Source organism: Puma concolor, chromosome D2 (genome assembly GCF_028749965.1).
Source record: "Puma concolor isolate L17-30 chromosome D2, mPumCon1.1.hap2, whole genome shotgun sequence".
NCBI lineage: Eukaryota > Metazoa > Chordata > Mammalia > Carnivora > Felidae > Puma > Puma concolor.
In genome coordinates, this window is record NC_141677.1 from 51,282,037 (window position 1) to 51,301,308 (window position 19,272).

At 40.8% G+C, this 19,272-nt stretch overlaps 1 protein-coding gene across 7 annotated transcripts in view; it reads right to left on the bottom strand.

The window, feature by feature from the left end:
* Positions 1-8,260: 8,260 nt before the first annotated feature.
* PANK1 (pantothenate kinase 1) overlaps positions 8,261-19,272 on the bottom strand; it is a 100,961-nt gene continuing 89,949 nt past the window's right edge. For all 7 annotated transcript variants that reach the window (XM_086680347.1, XM_086680346.1, XM_025917954.2 and 4 more), the window contains 4 exons: positions 18,745-18,921; positions 18,110-18,233; positions 13,714-13,839; positions 8,261-9,735 (listed from right to left, as the gene is read on the bottom strand). In XM_086680347.1, coding sequence (XP_086536473.1) covers positions 9,676-9,735; positions 13,714-13,839; positions 18,110-18,233; positions 18,745-18,921 — 487 coding nt within the window. In that variant the 3' untranslated portion in view covers positions 8,261-9,675. The remainder of the gene's footprint in view (positions 9,736-13,713; positions 13,840-18,109; positions 18,234-18,744; positions 18,922-19,272) is intronic.

Sequence of the window (19,272 nt, forward strand, 5' to 3'; positions counted from 1 at the left end):
CCTGACGTGTATTCCTTTGAAACTTTCCAAGATGTCTCTCAAACATTTCGTTTCATTCTTGTTTTGTTATTGATACGTAGCTCTGTAAATCTGCTTTTGTTGTTTTGATTAATAATTTTGTGAAAACAAAATAATAAATAACTATACACACACACACACACATACAGGCGAGAGTGAGAGATTGAGAGAGAGACACCTGGATGGATCAACATTTGGCATTATTGTGGATAGGGTATGGTATTGAAATAGGGGAATTAAGTTAGTCTATTTATGATGATAGCCAACATTTACCTGGTGCTTGGGTAGTCTTTAAAACATTTTACATATACTAACCGGTTTAATTCTCCTAACAAATTTTGTTTGCATTTGACAGCTGAGGAAAGTGAATCACAGAGATGTTAACTTGTCTAAGCTCATACAGCAGGTGGCTCCAGAGTACCACCTATACCTCATTGCCTCTTATTCTAGAAGTTCAGATTCCTCTCTTCACTCCACTCCCAGAATGCTCTGCAGTCAAGCTTATATTTCCAGAAAGGAGATGGGAAACACCTCTCTGGAGGATATCACGAATCCTGGAGAAAAGATCCAAAGATATTGACAGTGGGTGTCTCCAAAGAAATGGCTGAGCCAGATCACCTTACAGTGAAGTCCAATCATCAAGTTCCACCCCTTACTTAAACCTTCAATCAACTTTTTGTCACACAAGGATCACAAGACATCTAGGGAAAGCCTCTAAAATGAAAGACAGAGACCAAAGCACATAGAAAAAAAGCAATTTGGAAGAGAGACTATTCAGACATGTAAAAACATAAAAGACAAAATATTTTTTTGAAAAATAAAACATAGGTTATGAAAAAATCAGACAACAAAAATAGTTGTTGGGAAATCCAGCATAAGGTAGAAATAGTAGCAATAATAACTTCATAGAAGAGCTGGAAGATAAAGGTGAAATGGAGCAAAAAGATTAAGATGAAAACTAGAAGAAAAAGGAATATGGAAATTAGACAACCAATACAGGAAGTCCAACATCCAAACTAGGGTAGCTCCCGAGCAAGAGATCAGAGAGGGGATGGAATTATCAAAGAAATAATATTAGAAAATTTCTCAGAGATGAAGGATACAAATTTTCAGTTTGAAAGAATCCATTATGTAACCAGCTTAGCCAATAAAAATACATTCACACTAAGGCTTATCATTATACATGTTCAGAATACTGGTGAAGCAGAGAAGTTTCTTCAATAGTTTAAATATATTTTTTTTTAAGTTTATTTATTTTGAGAGAGAGAGAGAGAGAGCAAGTGGAAAAGGGGCAGAGAGAGGGAAAGACAGAATCCCAAGCAGGCTCTGCACTGCAGAGCCCGATGTGGGACTTGAACTCATGAAAGGTGAGATCATGACCTGATCCAAAGTCGGACCCTCAACTGACTGAGCCACCCAGGTGCCTCAATAGTTTAAATATTTTTAGCCCATTCTCTTATCACTTGTGTGGTCTATGAGGAGAAGTCCACTGTAAGTGGTAAGTGGTTAAGTCCTAGCATTGTTCCCTCCATATGTAAGACGCCCCTTCTCCAACTCCTTGCTTCTTTCAGAGTTTTCTCTTTGTCTTTGATTTTCTGCGGTTTGAATAGGATATGCCTAGGTGTAGATTTTTTGGTATTTTTCTTGTCTAGATCCTCAAGCTTCTTGGATCTGTGGTTTGGTATTTGTCATTAATTTTGGAAAATTCTCAGCCATTATTTCTTCAAACATTTCTTCAGCTCCATTCTCTCTCCTCTTCTGGTGTTCTAAGTATGTGTAGGTTATATTGTTTGAAATTATGCCACAGCTCTTGGGTATTCTGTTCTCTCTTTGGATTTCGTTTAGAAGATGTTATTGACATATCTTCAAGCTCACTGATTCTTTCCTTAGCCGTGTTTGGTCTACTGATGAGCCTATCAAAAGCATTCTTCACTTCTTGTTGCAGCATTTTAGTTTCTAGTGTTTCCTTTTGATTCCTCATTAGATTTTTCATCTCTCTGTTTACATTGCCAGTCAGTTCTTGTTCTACCTTTTCCATTAAAATCCTTCACATATTTATGTTAAATTCCCTGATTGGAAATTCCAAAATCTATGTCATATTGGAGTCTGATGCTTGCTTGATCTCTCCAGACTGTTTTTTCTTGTCTCTTTGCATGTCATATAATCTTTTGCTGAAAGCTACAAAGGATGTATTAGGTAATAGAAACCGAGGTACAATGGCTTTTAGTGTGAGATTTATGTGAATCTGGCTAGGAGTTGGGCTGTGTTTAACATTGCTGTAGCTGTAGGTGCAGAGGCTTCAAACTCCTTGTGTCTTTTTTTTTTTTTAAGTTTATTTATTTATTTTGAGAGGGAGAGGGAGTGCATGAGTGGGGGAGGGGCAGAGAGAGAGAGAGAGAGAGGCAGAGAGAGAGAACCCCAAGCAGTCTCTGCACTCTCAGCGTGGAGCCAGATGTGGGGCTCGAACCCATAAACCGAGTGATCATGACCTGAGCTGAAATCAAGAATTGGACACTTAACTGAGCCACCCAGATGCCCCTGTGTCCTTGTTTGTAACTCCTCTGTTGTCTTTGAGTTTCCCTAATAAGTTCTTAGGTAGAATCTGCACCTTACAGCTCTCTTTGAGCTGTAATCCACTGTTATTATACTGAAGCCATGTTGATGTGGTGGTAGGAGGTAAGGAGGGGAAACATTCATAATCTTAAGAGGAAATCTCCATCTTGCAGGGGGCCTGTGTCCCTGGGCTGTGGGCTCATGTTTCCCAGAATTCCCCTTTTCCCACCTCCTCCTTGTGCTCCCTCTTCCTTCCCCAGCCTTAGTTGAGATAGGGATACAAAAGGAAGCTGAAGTTAGGGAATTTTTCTCTCCCCCCCCCCCCAACCCTGCCCAGGTGAGATAAATCTCTGATAAAATCCTGACCCCTGGAGGGGCACCTGGGTGGCCTGGAGCCTCTTTCGGATTCTGTGTCTCCAGCTCTCTCTGTCCCTCCCCCACTCACACTCCGTCTCTCTCTCTCTCTCTCAAAACTAAATAAACATTAAAAAATTAAAAAATAGGTTGACCATTGGAAACCAGCCCTTTTTCATGGAGAATACTCTAGACCAATTTCAAAATGGTTACTTTTACTGTCCCTCTGCCAGAGACACAAGAGAATTTTTCTCAGCTCTTCACCATGAGAGCCTGATGGAGTTCCTGGAGGCACATGAAAGTGTGGAGACCCCCGCCTAAGACTGCAGGCCCCCAGGAATTTCTCTCTCTTCTGCTAGATTACACTCATCCTCCACCAGTTTGTCAAAATTGTCATGTAAGTGTACCCACCAGTTAATGGGAGGTAGGAAAATTGATTTCAGCTGTGATTTTCTGTCTCTTCAGATTTCAGGCTGGCAGTTTGCCCTATGACCTCAGTTCTCTGATGAGCCCAAGAAAAGTTATTGATTTTCAGTTTTTAGTTTTTTTCTTATAAGGATGGGAGTGATGAATTCCAAGCTCTTTACAGGTTGGGGCTGAAGCCAGAAGTTGATAAGTTTCCAAAAGCTTCCAGAAAAAGAGGGGGGAAGAAGTCACATGTGAAGATCAGGAGTCAGAATGACATCAGGCTTTCTCACAGTAACACTGGAAGCTTGACAATAATAGGGCTACACCTTCAGAATTCTAGGGGAAAAAAAAATCTAACCTAATATTTTATACTTTGTCAAACTATCAATTGAGTATGAGCATAGAGTAAAAATATTTTTAGAAATGTTTAAACATACAACTACCCAAAAAATTTCCACTTGTCACCCTACGCTTATCTGGGAAGCTGCTTTGCTCAGAATAGTGAGATAAAACAAGAAAGAACAACAGCCAATGTTGAAAAAAGAGTTCCTGATAAAAATATACCCAGGCATTGGTTGGAATGCTGAACATACCCCTCCCCATAATCCTCCAGTCAGGATCATTCCGGTAACTCTGCACATTAGCTACAACTTTGGTGGTCTGACATATCCAAGTGCCCTTTCCCAGCCCTTGGCTTTGCCTGTACACACTGAGGAAGTACCATGTGTCATTAATAAAGTATAAAGAGAAAGAGGGACAAAAAACAAGAAAGAAAAGAAAACATGGGTACTGCTATTTTTTTCAGTCTTCTGGAGCTTTCTTAACTTTAATTTAGATTATATGCATGTCAAACTTGTTAAAATTATAAAAGTTACTTAAGTTTAATTTTTTAAGTTATGTATTTTTTTTTTTTTTTTGAGAGAGAGGGATAGAGAGCGAGTGAGGGAGGTGCAGAGAGAGAGGGAGAGGGAGACAGAGAATCCCAAGCAAGATCCACACTGTCAGTGGATGCGGATGTCAAGACTGATGCGGAGCTTGAACTCATAAACCTTGAGATCATGACCTGAGCTGAAACCAAGAGTCAGACACCTAACCAACTGAGCCACCCAGGCACCCCAAGAATGCTTAGGAAGATGAATTCTCACTGCAAACTCATTGAGAATTGGTGACAACATTAAGTGAAATAACCTCAATTCATTCTAGTTTGGAATGTTTGGTGTTTACGTGATAGAGTGAGCACAAAAAAGAGGCAAAGACTTTTAATTATCTTTTATTATTATCTTTTATTTTTGTATTGCAAGTGATGAATACTCATAAACTAACCTTTGTAAGCGTACCATAAAAGGCACTACATAAATGGTTACACTATGGCATCGCCAATATAACACTTTTGCAAAATGAAACAAATAAGTGAGGTCATTGCGGGACTAAGTGCTTGTGGATTGGTTAAAAAATAATCCAGTCTCAATATCATAAGTAGATGCAAAAAAGTGCCGTGTGTCAGACGTGGCGCGCTCTGGAAACCACTAAATGACCCTGATAATGACAAAGGCATTGACAATAAAGATTCAAGTGAACAGCTCAAATAATACTGTTTCATGAAATGAGGGAGGAGTGAAAACGGTGCATTACTAAATCAATATTATCTCATGTAACATAATGATTTTGAACTCGTATGGGAACCAAATTGATTATTCTAAGTAAAATAAAAGGAAAATGAATTAACTTCCAAACTGTTTCCCAAACACATCTCCCATTTTTGTTGTGGAGGTGGTAATGAATGACAGCAAGATAAACCTAATGGTCGTTCCTCAAGAGCTGAGGCCATCATTTCATATTTGTATCTTATGCCCATCTTACAAAGGAAGTCCCTTGCCTCCCTCTCTGCCATATCACCCTGTTTCTTGTCTTCACAGCCTGATTACTAAATGCTATTTTCCTGTTTATTTGTCGGTTCATGTGCTGAAAGTCCACCTCCCTCGTGAGAATGTAAGCCCGATGAAAGGAGGGGCCTTGCTGTCTCACTCCCACTGAACGCATCCCGGAACTTACCCAATGCCTCCCAGATCATAGGCATTATTAAATTAATTATGTCAAAACTAATTCAAATTAATTAAATTTGTCAAAACTAAATAGATGGAGTGAATAACGAGCACCTGGTAGACCCCAGTAGAATCTGGGCATTAGTTCAATTTTCCTCACAAATTTGGGGTCGTCTTCTGATCATTGGGAGCAAAAGAGCCTTCTCTCCAAACAGTTCTCACAAGTTATGGAGTTAATGGTGATCAGTGGTGTTGAAATCTTCCTAATCACTAAATGGAATCATAGCAGGGTTGTAGCTATTAGCAGCCTTTGCCCTGTGGGGAATTTCTCAAGAGCTTATATAACCCTCTTAGTTACAGAGAAACGTGGTCCACTAAGCAGCTATTGCATGAGGTCCGACACAACAGAGGAACTGAAGCAAACATGAGAATAAAATGGTGCTCTATATTCAAAAGCATAATAACTGGTTTACTCCTTTACCTCAGTCGCACATTTTGCTCTGTTACCACTTTGAAGTCAGATTAATTCTAGTTTCACTTGACTTGAAACCCTTTGATGGCTCGGCCCTGACTACAGAAAACACTAGAATCTTTAGCATGCAATACAACTCTTTCCATAATCTGGCTGATTTCCTCTCTCCTGGTATCTGGTTTCTCTGGCACTACCCAGGCTCTAGCTGAAGCAAACAGCTTCTAGTTCCCTGAAAAACCCAACTGTTTCTTCTCTCAATGCTTCTCTCACCCTACTCTCTCTGCTTGGGAAGCCCTGCTCTCCCCCCTCCCCGCCCTGGCCCACTCAAGTGGTCTGTACTCACTGGTTGGGACTCTATGAAAACTTCTTGAGCCGCCTCCTCTAGGAGAAGTGACCAGTTCCTCCTTCAGATGCAGCCCTCTCCCCTCACGTACAGACCTCATATTGGGCCTGGCCCACACCTACTCCTGAAATTGCATTTCCTGTCGCTCTTCCCATTGTTTACACACACTGGAATCCTTGCAGCTCCTCAAAACCTCCATTCTCATTTGCCAGGAGTAAAAAATGTTCTCCCAGGGATTCACACGGTGTGTTCCCGACTTCATCTGACCCCACTCAAACATCACCTTGGAGGAGAGGTTGTCTTTGACCACTCTACCAACGATGTTTTTCCCCTTCCGCTTTCTAAGTGGAACTACCCCCTCTCTCGCCCTTTACCTCACCTCATTTTCTCTTTGTAGTACTGATCTACCATTATTTATTTAGTGATTATCTATCTGTCTGTCTTCCTTCTGGAATGTAAGCTCTGGGAGGGTAGGTTTTTGTTTTGTTCTCTGTTGTAAATATTGTGAATGACACCCGTGACACTTTTTGACACAAATTGGTCTGAGACTTATCTCCCTTGCAGAACAGCAGGAGTTATAGCCAATTCCTGTTGGTTTCCTCAGCTCCTTCCTGGCGCAAAGTAGCTTCTTATTCCCTGTATGACTGGATGAGGTCAAGCACAAATTACCTGAAATAACAGTTCCCACGAAGGGGACTCTGGATCTGTGTATGCTACCTAAGCTGAAGAATACACCTATATTTCCACAATTCCTTTATCTAAAACTCCTGGCACCAGATGTTTTTCAAAATTCAGAATTGTTCGCTACTTAACATCCCTAGTAGGGTCTGGGGTGGTACCCTGTAATCGAACATATCAGTAGCTTTGCAACAAAACATGAGGAGTCCTACAGAGTGTGATGAATAATCCTGAAGTCAGCTTTGTCTGTCAAGTGAGTTATCAAGATACATTTTAAGAGTTTGGAGTTTTGGAATTGCGGACACAGGGCTATGGACATGTACTAGCATAGGAAGATCTGTATCTCTGTGCTACAATGGGCTCCCCACATTCTAGAAGATTAGATACCACTGATATCACATGTTCGTTTAAGACATCTGTTCTTCTCTTCCCAGTACAGCTAACATGTCCTATGTGCCAGCCTTTGTGCTAAGCTCTTTAGATATGGAGGTAAAAACTGTATGCCCCATTTTATGAACAAGGAAACCAGGGTTTAGAGAGAGGGTTTAGTGGCTTACCCACACAGCTAACCAATGGCCAAGCTAGATCCACACTGAAGCTGAATTACAATCAAAAGCCGTGCTCTGGAACACCTGACCGTCCTGAATTCATACAGTTCAAGATAAAAATTCCTCAGTCTTGTCAAGTTTCTTTTCAATGTTGAGCCAAAGGAAAGTGTCTATGATTCAAGTGAATATAAAAATCCTTGAGCTACGAGTTTCTCATTATAAAAAAAAGGCTGGCTGGCTATATGTAGCCTACATTTATCGATATTTGTATAATGGAATAATTGATTTCCTCAGCTAAACTAATGTTTTACACATTTGCAGTGAAAGATCAAGTGATTCCAGATAATTAAAAAATTATATAATTATACTAACTTGCCCTGATTTCTTCTGCAGAACCATAATCCAAGGTCTGCTATTCCCTGACAGAGGAGTGTAGGATTGATTGAGGAGAATAATAAAAAAAAAAGGCACTAATGTAGCTAATATGTACATTTTTACATTTATCTTTTTCAAGAACATCTTAGTTGCTTGAATTTTTTAAAGCCAGGTGGAAGTTGATAAGATGTATTTGTGATGACCAAATGTTGAAATTTGGGGGGAGGGGGAACTACCAAAGATAGTAATGATATTCTGGCAATGAATCAGTTGTATAAGAACAATAAAGCTATTTAAAAAAAATCCCTGCTTAGAGCTACAAGCTTCAACTGAAGACACCCTTATGTGAAAGCCTCAAATTATGAGATGAAGAGTAGCTAAAATACAACACACACTCATTTTATGGCACAAAAGCAGATAATATGAACATGACGATTAAGAAATGAAAATAACATATACACTAAACACATCACAACAGAAACAGGCTTTATTTCAACCAGACAAGTGAATACTTCAGTTAACATCGAGTTCTCCAAGACGTGAAGATATGGCAATTAAAGATGGTGCTCAGGAGGCAGAGAAGGAAAGATTCACCACGGAGTAATCATAGTGCCTGCAAAGATCCCTTTCAACAATATGCTCAGTTCAAAAGATTAATCAGTTCTAAGTCATTAGACCTCATGCGTTTCAATATTTGTACAAGACTCTCATTTGAAAGTTACCCATCGGTGCCAATGACATCTTTCAAAAAAGAAAAAAATATGTATAGATAGATCAGTACCATGATTTTTTTAATATTAGAAACTGAGATTGAAATGCAGTTTTCAGTTTGAAATACTTCAAATCAAAAAATTATTATTTAAGATGGCTTGTTACAAAGCTCCTATGTACATACGTGTACAAAACAAATAGGTGTTATTACCTGAAACGTCAACCCATGACTTCTCCCCCATCTCCCAATGTGAATGGTTAATCTACTGGGAGACCTCACCCAGGAAGTTCCAATGTCCTGCATAAGGATTTGCTGCCACTCATATGGTGGGTATGAATGAGGACAGTTCATCAGAGAACACAATTTAATATAACCTAACGTAAAGTAAATCCAACAAAACACTGTATATTCATTGTATATCATTTTCAACTTTTGCCTGACTCATAAAATTCATGAACACTTTCGATCTCGTGCTTCACTCTTAGTGAGCTGATCAGCCCCTTCATTGGTACAAACAATTACATTAAAGAAAGGTATTGGAGAGGAGAGGGAGTCATCTGATGACAGAAACAGGGGGAAGGACTCTCTTTCTCCATAAGACGTTCAAACAGAAAAAAACAAGACAAAAAAAAGGTAAAGAAACAAACAAACAAAATAGTGTTCACAGTAAAGCATGCCAGATTTGTAGTTTCATTTGAAACCAACAGCAAATCATGAAACGTCATGATGAATATAAGTAAAGGTAAGATCTCCTAGAGTAATTACTAAATGAAGTTAAAATTACCACACTGATCAGTAAACCCCAGAAGAAAAATAAACAGCACTTACACTTCGGGTCCTTCTTAAACCTCATACAACTTTTCAAGGTTAATGCATAAAATTCATAGGTTTGGCCTCTCTGCACAAATGTGTGTGTGTGTGTGTGTGTGTGTGTGTGTGTGTGTGTTTTAAAAATACAGTATACAGAAAAAACTCTTGTATTCCCCATTTTGAATCATAAGCTCAAAACCCAAGAGTAAAAGATCAGCTAGAAGGATTTTAAATTATTTACAAATCCAGCAGGTTCATCTGCCATAATGGCTTGGCTTCCGTCCCATAGCGACATCTACCTTCTCCAGCGACAGGTCTCAGGTCTCTGTTCTCACAGAAGGCTCTTCTATCCACTGTCATCACTACTGGTCATCAGTCATCTTGAACAGTTCCAGCAGTGCCCCAACAGCTCCGAAATAACCCTACAAAAGCAATGGGGAAACTTGTGCACGGTTATCTCTAAACAGCCGGATACCTCCTGTTTTTCATAATTCTGGGAATGCTGCCCCCTAATGTTGTAGATAAGAAAAACTTCAAACCTGAACCCTGCCATGCACAGTAGAACAATAATAATAATAATATTAGAAGATATACCTGTTTTTCTTTTTTTTTTTTTAAATGTTTATTTATTTTTGAGAGAGAGAGACAGAGTGCGAGTGGGGGAGGGGCAGAGAGAGAGGGAGACACAGAATCCAAGCAGGCTCCAGGCTCTGAGCTGTCCTGTCAGCACAGGGCCGATGCAGGGCTCGAACTCACAAACGGCGAGATCATGACCTGAGTCGAAGTCAGACACTTAACTGAACCACCCAGACGTCCCCAAAATTGTTCTTCTAAAAAAAGTTTTAAAAAATGTTTATGTATTTTTGAGAGAGACAGAGAGAGAGAGTATGAGTGGGGGAGGGACAGAGAGAGAGGGAAACAAAGAATCCCAAGCAGGTTCCACACTGTCAGCGCAAATTGCAACATGGGGCTCGAACCAACCAATAGTGAGATCATGACCTGAGCTAAAATTGGATGTTCAACTGACTAAGCCACCCAGGCACTCCTACGCTAAAAATTGTTCTAAGCACTTTACACGAATTTACTCATTCAATCTTCACAATAACTTTATGAGATAAATATTATTATCATCCCATTTTATGAAGACTCACACAAAGATGGAGACGTACAGTTATTGTCTAAGTTCTCCTAGTCAGTTAAGATGCTGTGCTCTTAACTGCTCAGCTGACTACTTCTCAATCCTACTAGTGGAACGAATGAGAAGGAGTGAATGAGGACCCCTGAGGCAGGGCAGGAAAATCACCTCACCAGCACCTCCCAAAAGTTCTCTCTCCACAGTGTCTTCCAGGAAGGCCTGCCTAAGCCAGAGTGAATTTAAGAATGCAGAGAATTTTCTGACAGATATTTACAAGGGACTATAAAAACGCCCCACTTTCATTGGCCATAAAGACTAAGTTACGATATGTGCGTAACAAAGCAAAGCCGTAGCCCACAGAGGCCTAGGATTGTACAAACTAATACGGGCGACTACATTTTCACCTACAGAAATGACTTTCCCCAAAATGATGGATCTCACTCTCTATTTTACCACCAACTAACACCCATGTGCCTTGTAGATGGCTTTTAATTCCTGGTGGCTTGCAGGGTTTGTTTTCTGCCTTAGTTGAAGAGAATCTGGACTTAGGGTTGCCAGATAAAATACAGATAAATGCCAGATAAAATAACTGTGTCCTGTGTTTTTAATCACTAAATATGGCAACTCTAGCTGAACTAGAACAGTGGTTTTCTTTTTTCATTTTAATTGCCTTTTTACTTTTTTTTTTTTTTTAAATTTTTTTCAACGTTTATTTATTTTTGGGACAGAGAGAGACAGAGCATGAACGGGGGAGGGGCAGAGAGAGAGGGAGACACAGAATCGGAAACAGGCTCCAGGCTTTGAGCCATCAGCCCAGAGCCTGACGCCGGGCTCGAACTCACGGACCGTGAGATCGTGACCTGGCTGAAGTCGGACGCTTAACCGACTGCGCCACCCAGGCGCCCCTTAATTGCCTTTTTATTTTTTTTATTTTATTTATTTATTTATTTTTTTTTCAACGTTTATCTTTGGGACAGAGAGAGACAGAGCATGAACGGGGGAGGGGCAGAGAGAGAGGGAGACACAGAATCGGAAACAGGCTCCAGGCTCTGAGCCATCAGCCCAGAGCCCGACGCGGGGCTCGAACTCACAGACCGCGAGATCGTGACCTGGCTGAAGTCGGACGCTCAACCGACTGCGCCACCCAGGCGCCCCTTAATTGCCTTTTTAAAGCTGAGGTGCTTTCTTCTTTTTCAAACAAAACCTTAGGTGGAAACGATAAACAAGCAGATAAAAAGGGAGCTGCTCTGGTTGGAGGGGGAGGGGGGTAAAAGTTCTCGGACTCTATTCCCCCAAAGTTCTATCACTCCATGCTATAGGTCGGCCGAAAAAACAAAAACCAAAAAAACTGGCTTTCTTTAGTATTAAGTTCTGTCACTAAGCCTTAAGTCCTTCCTAGTTAAATTCTTATTGTTTTAGCTGCTTTAAGAAAACAAAATACGGGCTTAGAAAACTGTAAGTAACTTACAAATGCATCAGCGCCTTTTCAAATAAATAATTCAGTTTGGAGATGAGAAAAATGCCACAGTACTTATTCATTACAAGTTTGCAATATTGGTTCTCTCAAAGTTTTTTCTGCTACAATATACCCCAGGGATTAGGTACCTCCTGTGATAAATAAACTGTCGCTCTCTATAATACTGATTTTATTTTATTTTTAAGTTTATTTATTTCGAGACAGAGCGAGCACAAACAGGGGAGGGGCAGAGAGAAGGAGAGACAGAATCCCAAGCAGGCTCCATACCATCTGCCATCAGTGCAGAGCCTGATGCGGGTCTCAAACTCGTGAACTGTGAGATCACGACCTGAGCAGAGATCAAGATCAAGAGTTGGACACTTAACCGACTGCGCCACCCAGGCGCCCCTTAAAGTACTGATTTTAAAGGTGGTGGTGGAGGAAGTGGGCAAAAGAGAGGGAGGTCCCTCGCTTACTGTTAGAAACCTCTGATGTATAGAATTATAGAAACTCCATATAAGGGACTCTCTGAATTAACTGATCTCCGCTTCCTATGCAAACAGGTTGCTAACGCCTAGGGACACCAGCCTCTCTGGGCCACCAGGCTGCCCTGAGGAGCCCTGGCACTTCTGTTCCTGCCAGCAGAGTTGTCTGCTTGCCAAGAGTCAGCTGTGTTTATCCTCAGATTTGTTTAGGACACTTTTATTGTTAATGTTGTAATCTAATTTAATTATGTATCATCTAAACCAATAAAAAGAGTACAAAATAAATGGACACTTCTATGAAAATCCAGTTAAATTCTCAAAAAAAATATTTTTAATGTTTAGTTTTGAGAGAGAGACAGAGAGAGAGAGAGAGAGACAGAGTGTGAGCAGGGGAGGGGCAGAGAGAGAGGGAGACACAGAAGGTGAGGCAGGCTCCGGGCTCCCAGCTGTCAGCACAGAGTCCAACGTGGGGCTTGAACCCATGAACCGTGAGATCGTGACCTGAGCTGAAGTTGGATGCTTAACCAACTGAGCCACCCAGGAACCCCCAGTTAAATTCTTGAAAAAGACTGAAAAAAGGAGTCACAAACCTCTCTACGTAGGTGGATACGAAATATGAAAGGTTGAGGAGAAAATCTAGGATTATGCAAACAAATTGCTTCATAAGTATCTTTAATTTCTTAATCCATTTTAAAGACACAGATCAGACATCAAAGAAGCTATATAATACTTGTGGATTATGAAAAAAAGGATAATAGCAGGGCGCCTGGGTGGCTCAGTCGGTTAAGCCTCCGACTTCAGCCCAGATCATGATCTCATGGCTCATGGATTCGAGCCTCCAATTGGGCTCTGCGCTGCCAGTGCAGAGCCTGCTTGGGATTCTCTCTCTCTCTTTCTTTCTCAAAATAAATAAATAAACTTAAAAAAAAAAACAGAAAGCAAAACAGCAGAGTTCCAATCAGCAGAAATCCATGCTCCAGTTCCAATCCATGCTCAAAATAAACCTTGGTCCTACACTGAAAAATTTGTGAGTGAATGAACATTTATACATTTTTATATTAAAATGGTTAAAGTAGAGAGATATTTTTTAATGATTACCCATTTTACCTGATTTTTAAAATTATTACTAACCAACTACAAGTCCTGATTGTTGGAGAAGAAAGCTTCCATTTTATATATAGTTCTTCTTTATCCTTTGTCTAAGTGCAAAGTTTAAATGGCAAGTCTATTTGACCAATTTTAAAACGCAGGGACTCACTCGAAAGTTAGACAACACCCAATACACTCCACGCAGGATGACTAAGTCCATGTAGACTTGACCTACCTCGTGTTCCAAAAACAGAGCTTTTAGCTGTCCTTTGGACCAAAAATCCATTGCATATGCTAGCAGTTTCATGGAGATCATATTGATTCTGAGAAAATTCCCAACAAACACAACTCTGTCAATATTCTGGAAAAAAAATTAAAGGAAAACAATGAAATGATAGTATAAAAGTAGCATGTAGCAAAGACCCAGTGTTCCACACTCCATGTGCTCCCAGGACCTTCAACAGTGAATTTTTTTAAGTGAAATTATTTCAGCATTTCCGAGAGGAAGTTGAACAAACGTCATAGCGCGTTCCACAAGAATGAGAGGGTGAGATTCTGGTTGGGCGAGGCAGAGACCTCTATTGGGCTTGTTTGCAGGTATTATGTTAGATTGACTTAGGTCTGATATGAAATTCAGCTACCAACACACATATATAAAATTGTAATTGGAGTCTAATTCAGCTAAATTTGCTTATGCATTCCTCCAATCCCTCAAATTCCAGCTATAAATTATTATTATAACCAATTCATAAATAAAACGGCAATGGTATTATTATTCATCCAACAGGTTTGCCCCATTTGCTCTGTACCAAACACCAGGAATACAAAAAGAAACAACTCCCAGTCTCTACCCTTAGGATGTATGGTGGACTATCCTGTTTGGTCAGCATGTGGGTTAAAATATGGAAAAGAAAAATATGCTTGTAGCTTTGGTGACATGGATGTGGATTTGCATTCTGCACACACACTTAACACTGAGCTCAGCCTGACTACCATGCAGAAGCTGGTCACTACCACTCATTCACAGAGCCAGTTGCTATGGTCATTTATGTCAAATGGAAGAGAGTCTTGGAAGCTGACATTATTTTCTGTTCAGTCTATCAGGAATAATCAGGATCTAGGAACATGGCCTCTTAACCGTCTCCGGTTTTGACAGTGTAAGTTGATGAGCCCATTAATTATGGTGAAAATTTTCCATGGGTGGACGGGTGGGAGGTGGTTTTAATAAGCTTCCACAAATAACAATGGTAGCTACAAACTGCTCAGACTGAGATGCGACAAGAAACACTCAAAGTAAGAAACTCAGATTAAAGAAGAATTTAATGAAATTTAGGAGTTCTGCCTTTTCACCTAAAACAAGGAAGTCCAACCAAAGCCCCAGTCCTGCATTACTCTGGTAATGAGCCAGAAGGAACAGAATGACAATAAAAGCTGATGGACAGTCCTCATTTCAAATAAATTCCAAGTGAGTCAAAGATATGACTATGAAAAAAAAAAAAAAAAAAGAAAGAAAGAAAGACTAGAGAAAATCTCAGGAAATTAGTTAAAAAAAATAATGCTGACGGGGCACCTGGGTGGCTCAGTTGGTTAAGCATCTGACGCTTGATTTCTACTCAGGTCATGATCTCACGGTTGGTGAGACTGAGCCTCGAGTTGGGCCTGCGCTGACAGCACAGAGCCTGCTTGGGACTCTCCCTCTCCTTCTGCCCCTCCCCCACTCAGGTGCATGCTGGCTCTCTTGCTCTCTCTCCCTCCCTCAAAATAAGTAAGTAAACATTTATAAAAAATAAAAATAACATTGCAGTAGGAAAGATATAACACTCACATGTATTCTCATGTAAAAAAGCAAGAGGCAATATTCCCGGATGTGCATATTGAAGTATATGAGGTAGGCTGATATAACGTCTGGTATTTGCTTTTAAATATTTTAGCAAAACAGAGAGGAGGAACAAAAGGAGGAGAGAGGGGCAGAGGGAGGAGGAAGAAGAAAACAGATAAGGTGTGTGTGGCAAAGTCTTGATAACTGTTGAGTCTGGTTAATAGATATAAGGAGGTTCTTTATACCATTCTATTCCTTTACGTAGGCTTACCAATTTTCATAATAAAAAGTTGATAAACAATCAAAGCAAGACATACAATAATATGTAAAGCGTGAATTGTATGAGGTGAGATTATATCTCAATAAAAGTGTTGTTAAAAAAAAAGAATGTTGTAGAGTTTGCTGCCTTTGGAAGGAAATGTTTCTCCTTTATTGCATGCAAGATAGAATAAAACCCCAAAAGTGGAGAACAATGGCTACCTCTAGTAAGGCTAACATTTCCAGATGGAAATGGAAATTTCCAGGTAGAAATACTTACTCACTTCCTCATATACCCTTTCGGTGTCTTTAGAACTCTGTGTCATGTGCTTTTTTTTTTTTTTTTTAATGTTTCTTTTTGAGAGAGAGAGAGAGAGCAGGCGTGCGCACGGGTGCATGAGCAAGGGAGGGGCAGAAAGAGAGGGGACAGAAGATCCAAAGCGGCCTCCGTGCTGACAGCAGAAAGCCTGATGGGGGGCTTGAACTCACGAACTATGGGATCATGACCTGAGCCCAAGTCCGACGCTGGGTCCGAGGCACCCAGGCGCCCCATGTGTTTGTATTTTCTATCCAATAATATGAATAAAAAGTTTGATGTTGATGGAGAAGCATTTTACAGGATTCCAATAATCACAGCAAAAATATTTTAGAATCTGTAAACGTGGTGCCCCTCTATGAAGTAGCTGAGTTCAAGGGCTCTCCACTCTGTGACTCCAGCACGCTAAGCAATGACTGAAGAGCTCATACTATGGCTCTGACAGGAAACCCTGCTGCCACTTTGTGGTGTGCCCACAGGGAGCCTGCACTGGCAGGTCACCAGCTAATAAAGCCCTTGCCCAAGGTCACTGGGTGGGTGATTCCTCTCATCCGCCATACTTAAAAAAAAAAAAACCACCATTTTTGCTACACTCCAACAATAAATGGTAGGAAATTGAGATCAAGAGTGAAAAATAAAACCAGTCGACCTCCCCCTAAAGTGATTATGATTTCTGTAAAAAGACCTGCTGGCTCACTCAAAGTGCATGGAAAGCAGGGGAAAGGGCATCTATAACCCTGTGGGGCAGGGACATTGCCATCCAGCTGACCTTTGTGAGTATGTGAGGACAACCCACTACACACATACTGGTCAGGCTTTGTTTGGCTACCTAGAAAAAACTCCCTTTAAAGGTTAAGGTCAAAAAATAAATCCTCTGTTAAAATGAGTCCCATGACTGCAGTGGACTTTGAAAGGCACATGGCTGGAATACATTCTTTCTTTCCACTTCAGCCTTGCATTTAAACTCCTGGCCTTTCATTTAAACTCCATCTCAGACAGGGACTTAAAAAAGTTGTGACCCTGAGCCACAGACCAGTGGCATATTCTATTCAAAGTTGTAACCCCAGAGCTCAAAGGCCGGGCTGGCACCACCCGTCATAAAGATCACCTCTTACCGTGTTTAAAACCCCACTGTTCGGGGCGCCTGGGTGGCGCAGTCGGTTAAGCGTCCGACTTCAGCCAGGTCACGATCTCGCGGTTCGTGAGTTCGAGCCCCGCGTCAGGCTCTGGGCTGATGGCTCGGAGCCTGGAGCCTGTTTCCGATTCTGTGTCTCCCTCTCTCTCTGCCCCTCCCCCGTTCATGCTCTGTCTCTCTCTGTCCCAAAAATAAATAAAAAATGTTGAAAAAAAAATTAAAAAAAACAAAAAAACCCACTGTTCAACTAGGAGGGGACAGGGGCTGGTTTCTGCAGTACCTGTAATGTTCTATTCCTTGATCTGAGTGGTGGTTATACAGGTGTGTGAAAATTCAAGCTGTACACTTAGGATTTGACTGTCTTCTGTATGTATTTCTATTAAAATTATATTTTTAAGAACTCTATCACGGATGCGACTGTGATTCTTTAATATAACTTCTATTACCCGTGGCATGTTACATGTTCCTAACCCCTTTCTTGTCTTCCTAACACAACTCAGTGGGAGCCATGCTACTTTACAGGTCTCGTCTTTCAGAAAAGAGTTATATTTTCCTGCAGGAATTCTGCAGTGTTTCAAATCATGTTACCAAAACTTTGTCTGTCACCAGCTCCACCCCTTTTTGTGCCCGGGGCTCTGGGTGGCCTCGGCTGTAGCAAGCTCTCCATGCTTTGATAGCCCTGTACAATGCTGCTTGAACTCCATGCCACAAGGCAACACTGTAAAGAAGCTGAAAGCAGAGAGAATATCAACTATTGCAAGTGGAACACTTTACCTGCAGTTATTTGCAAGGATGCACAGTCTTTCCCTCACATTTCAGTAGGTACGTGGTAATAATGATGGTCAGAGAGGCTATGGTATGTGTGGTAAATTTTACCTGGTTTCCATGATTAGATGGCTTACCATTTATTATCCAGTGCCTCTTAAAAATAAGACACATACTCCTTTCCATTTCCCAAAACACACCCCTCACGTTCTACAAGATGTGATTAGGACAAAGGGCAGGATCCCAAGGATCTACAATTTTGTAAGGGTCAACAGTTTTGCACTGCTAAAGATGATGTGTATGAATGACACAAGTCTTTCTCTGGGTTAAGGCCTTACCTCATTCAACGCACACATCCGAGCAATGGAGCCAATGTTGTTGGTGATGGTGACCAGTGTGGCTCGGGCGAGGTCTTCCTTGCTGATGGAATCTCGCTTTTCCTTACTCATCATGTTGCCAAAGCTATGTTGGAAATATTAGCGAGAGTGTTCAAAATCATCCTCAGGCAGGTCCCACGCTTTCACCAAAGTACTGTGGAAAGCCTTATGAATAACTGTTCAAGTTCAAATGACCTGATTTGGCTACCATGGTTTACAAGCAGACAGGATTACGATATGAATGGTTGGCTGCCCTTTTTTTTTTTTTTTTTTAAATAGGGGCAAAGTAGCATGACTATTAATGGGAAAAAAAATTTTTTTTAATGCTCTCTAGATATATTGACAAGAATGGAACAGGGGAAACTGTTGCAGTTTTCCAGAACCTTCTTTCAAAGCTGCCCTATTTTAAGCACAAGTATCAAAGGCTAAACATCTCAGTGCTTTCTAAAGGGTGGGAGATCAAGTCTGAGCTCCAATAACCATAGATACTTGCACCAGGCTGGTGGGTTGACATTTTTAAAAATAACTAAGTGAATGGCCAGGGTGGAGAGGTTGCCTTGTTTAAACACTATGGCTCCTAGCTACTTCGTCTCTACCTTGATGCTACAGCGGATCCTTGAAGGCCAAATCGTTCATAGTCTCCTCCGTAAATGTCCTTCACCAGCTTATCAACATTGGTGCTGTCGCCTTTAGCTGCCATTTCCAGAGCTTCTTCAAAGGTCTCACAACCAGTCAGCAAGCAACATAGGCCTAGGAATGTTCCACCTCCAAGACTGAAGGAACAATAAGGTTTATTTTTAAATTTTACTTTAAGATATGCCCATCCGAGTCCCCAACTACAACAAGGTCACTAATACGGGTTAATAAAAACAGAAGAAAAACAAAGGGCACTTGAATTTTGTGGAGGGTGCAAAATAGCTTGAGGGTAGATTGGATTAAAAAAAAAAAAAAAGGGCAGAGGCTAAAAAGAAACACCAAGGAAAACTTGCCCCTGAATTGAAGAATAAAACCAGAGAAAGACTTTCACTGATTTCCGTTGTGAGACCTTCAGCTAGCCACTAACCTAAGAATCTCACTGAGTCTTCTCACCTATAAAATGGGGCGAATCAGGATCTCTCTTATGT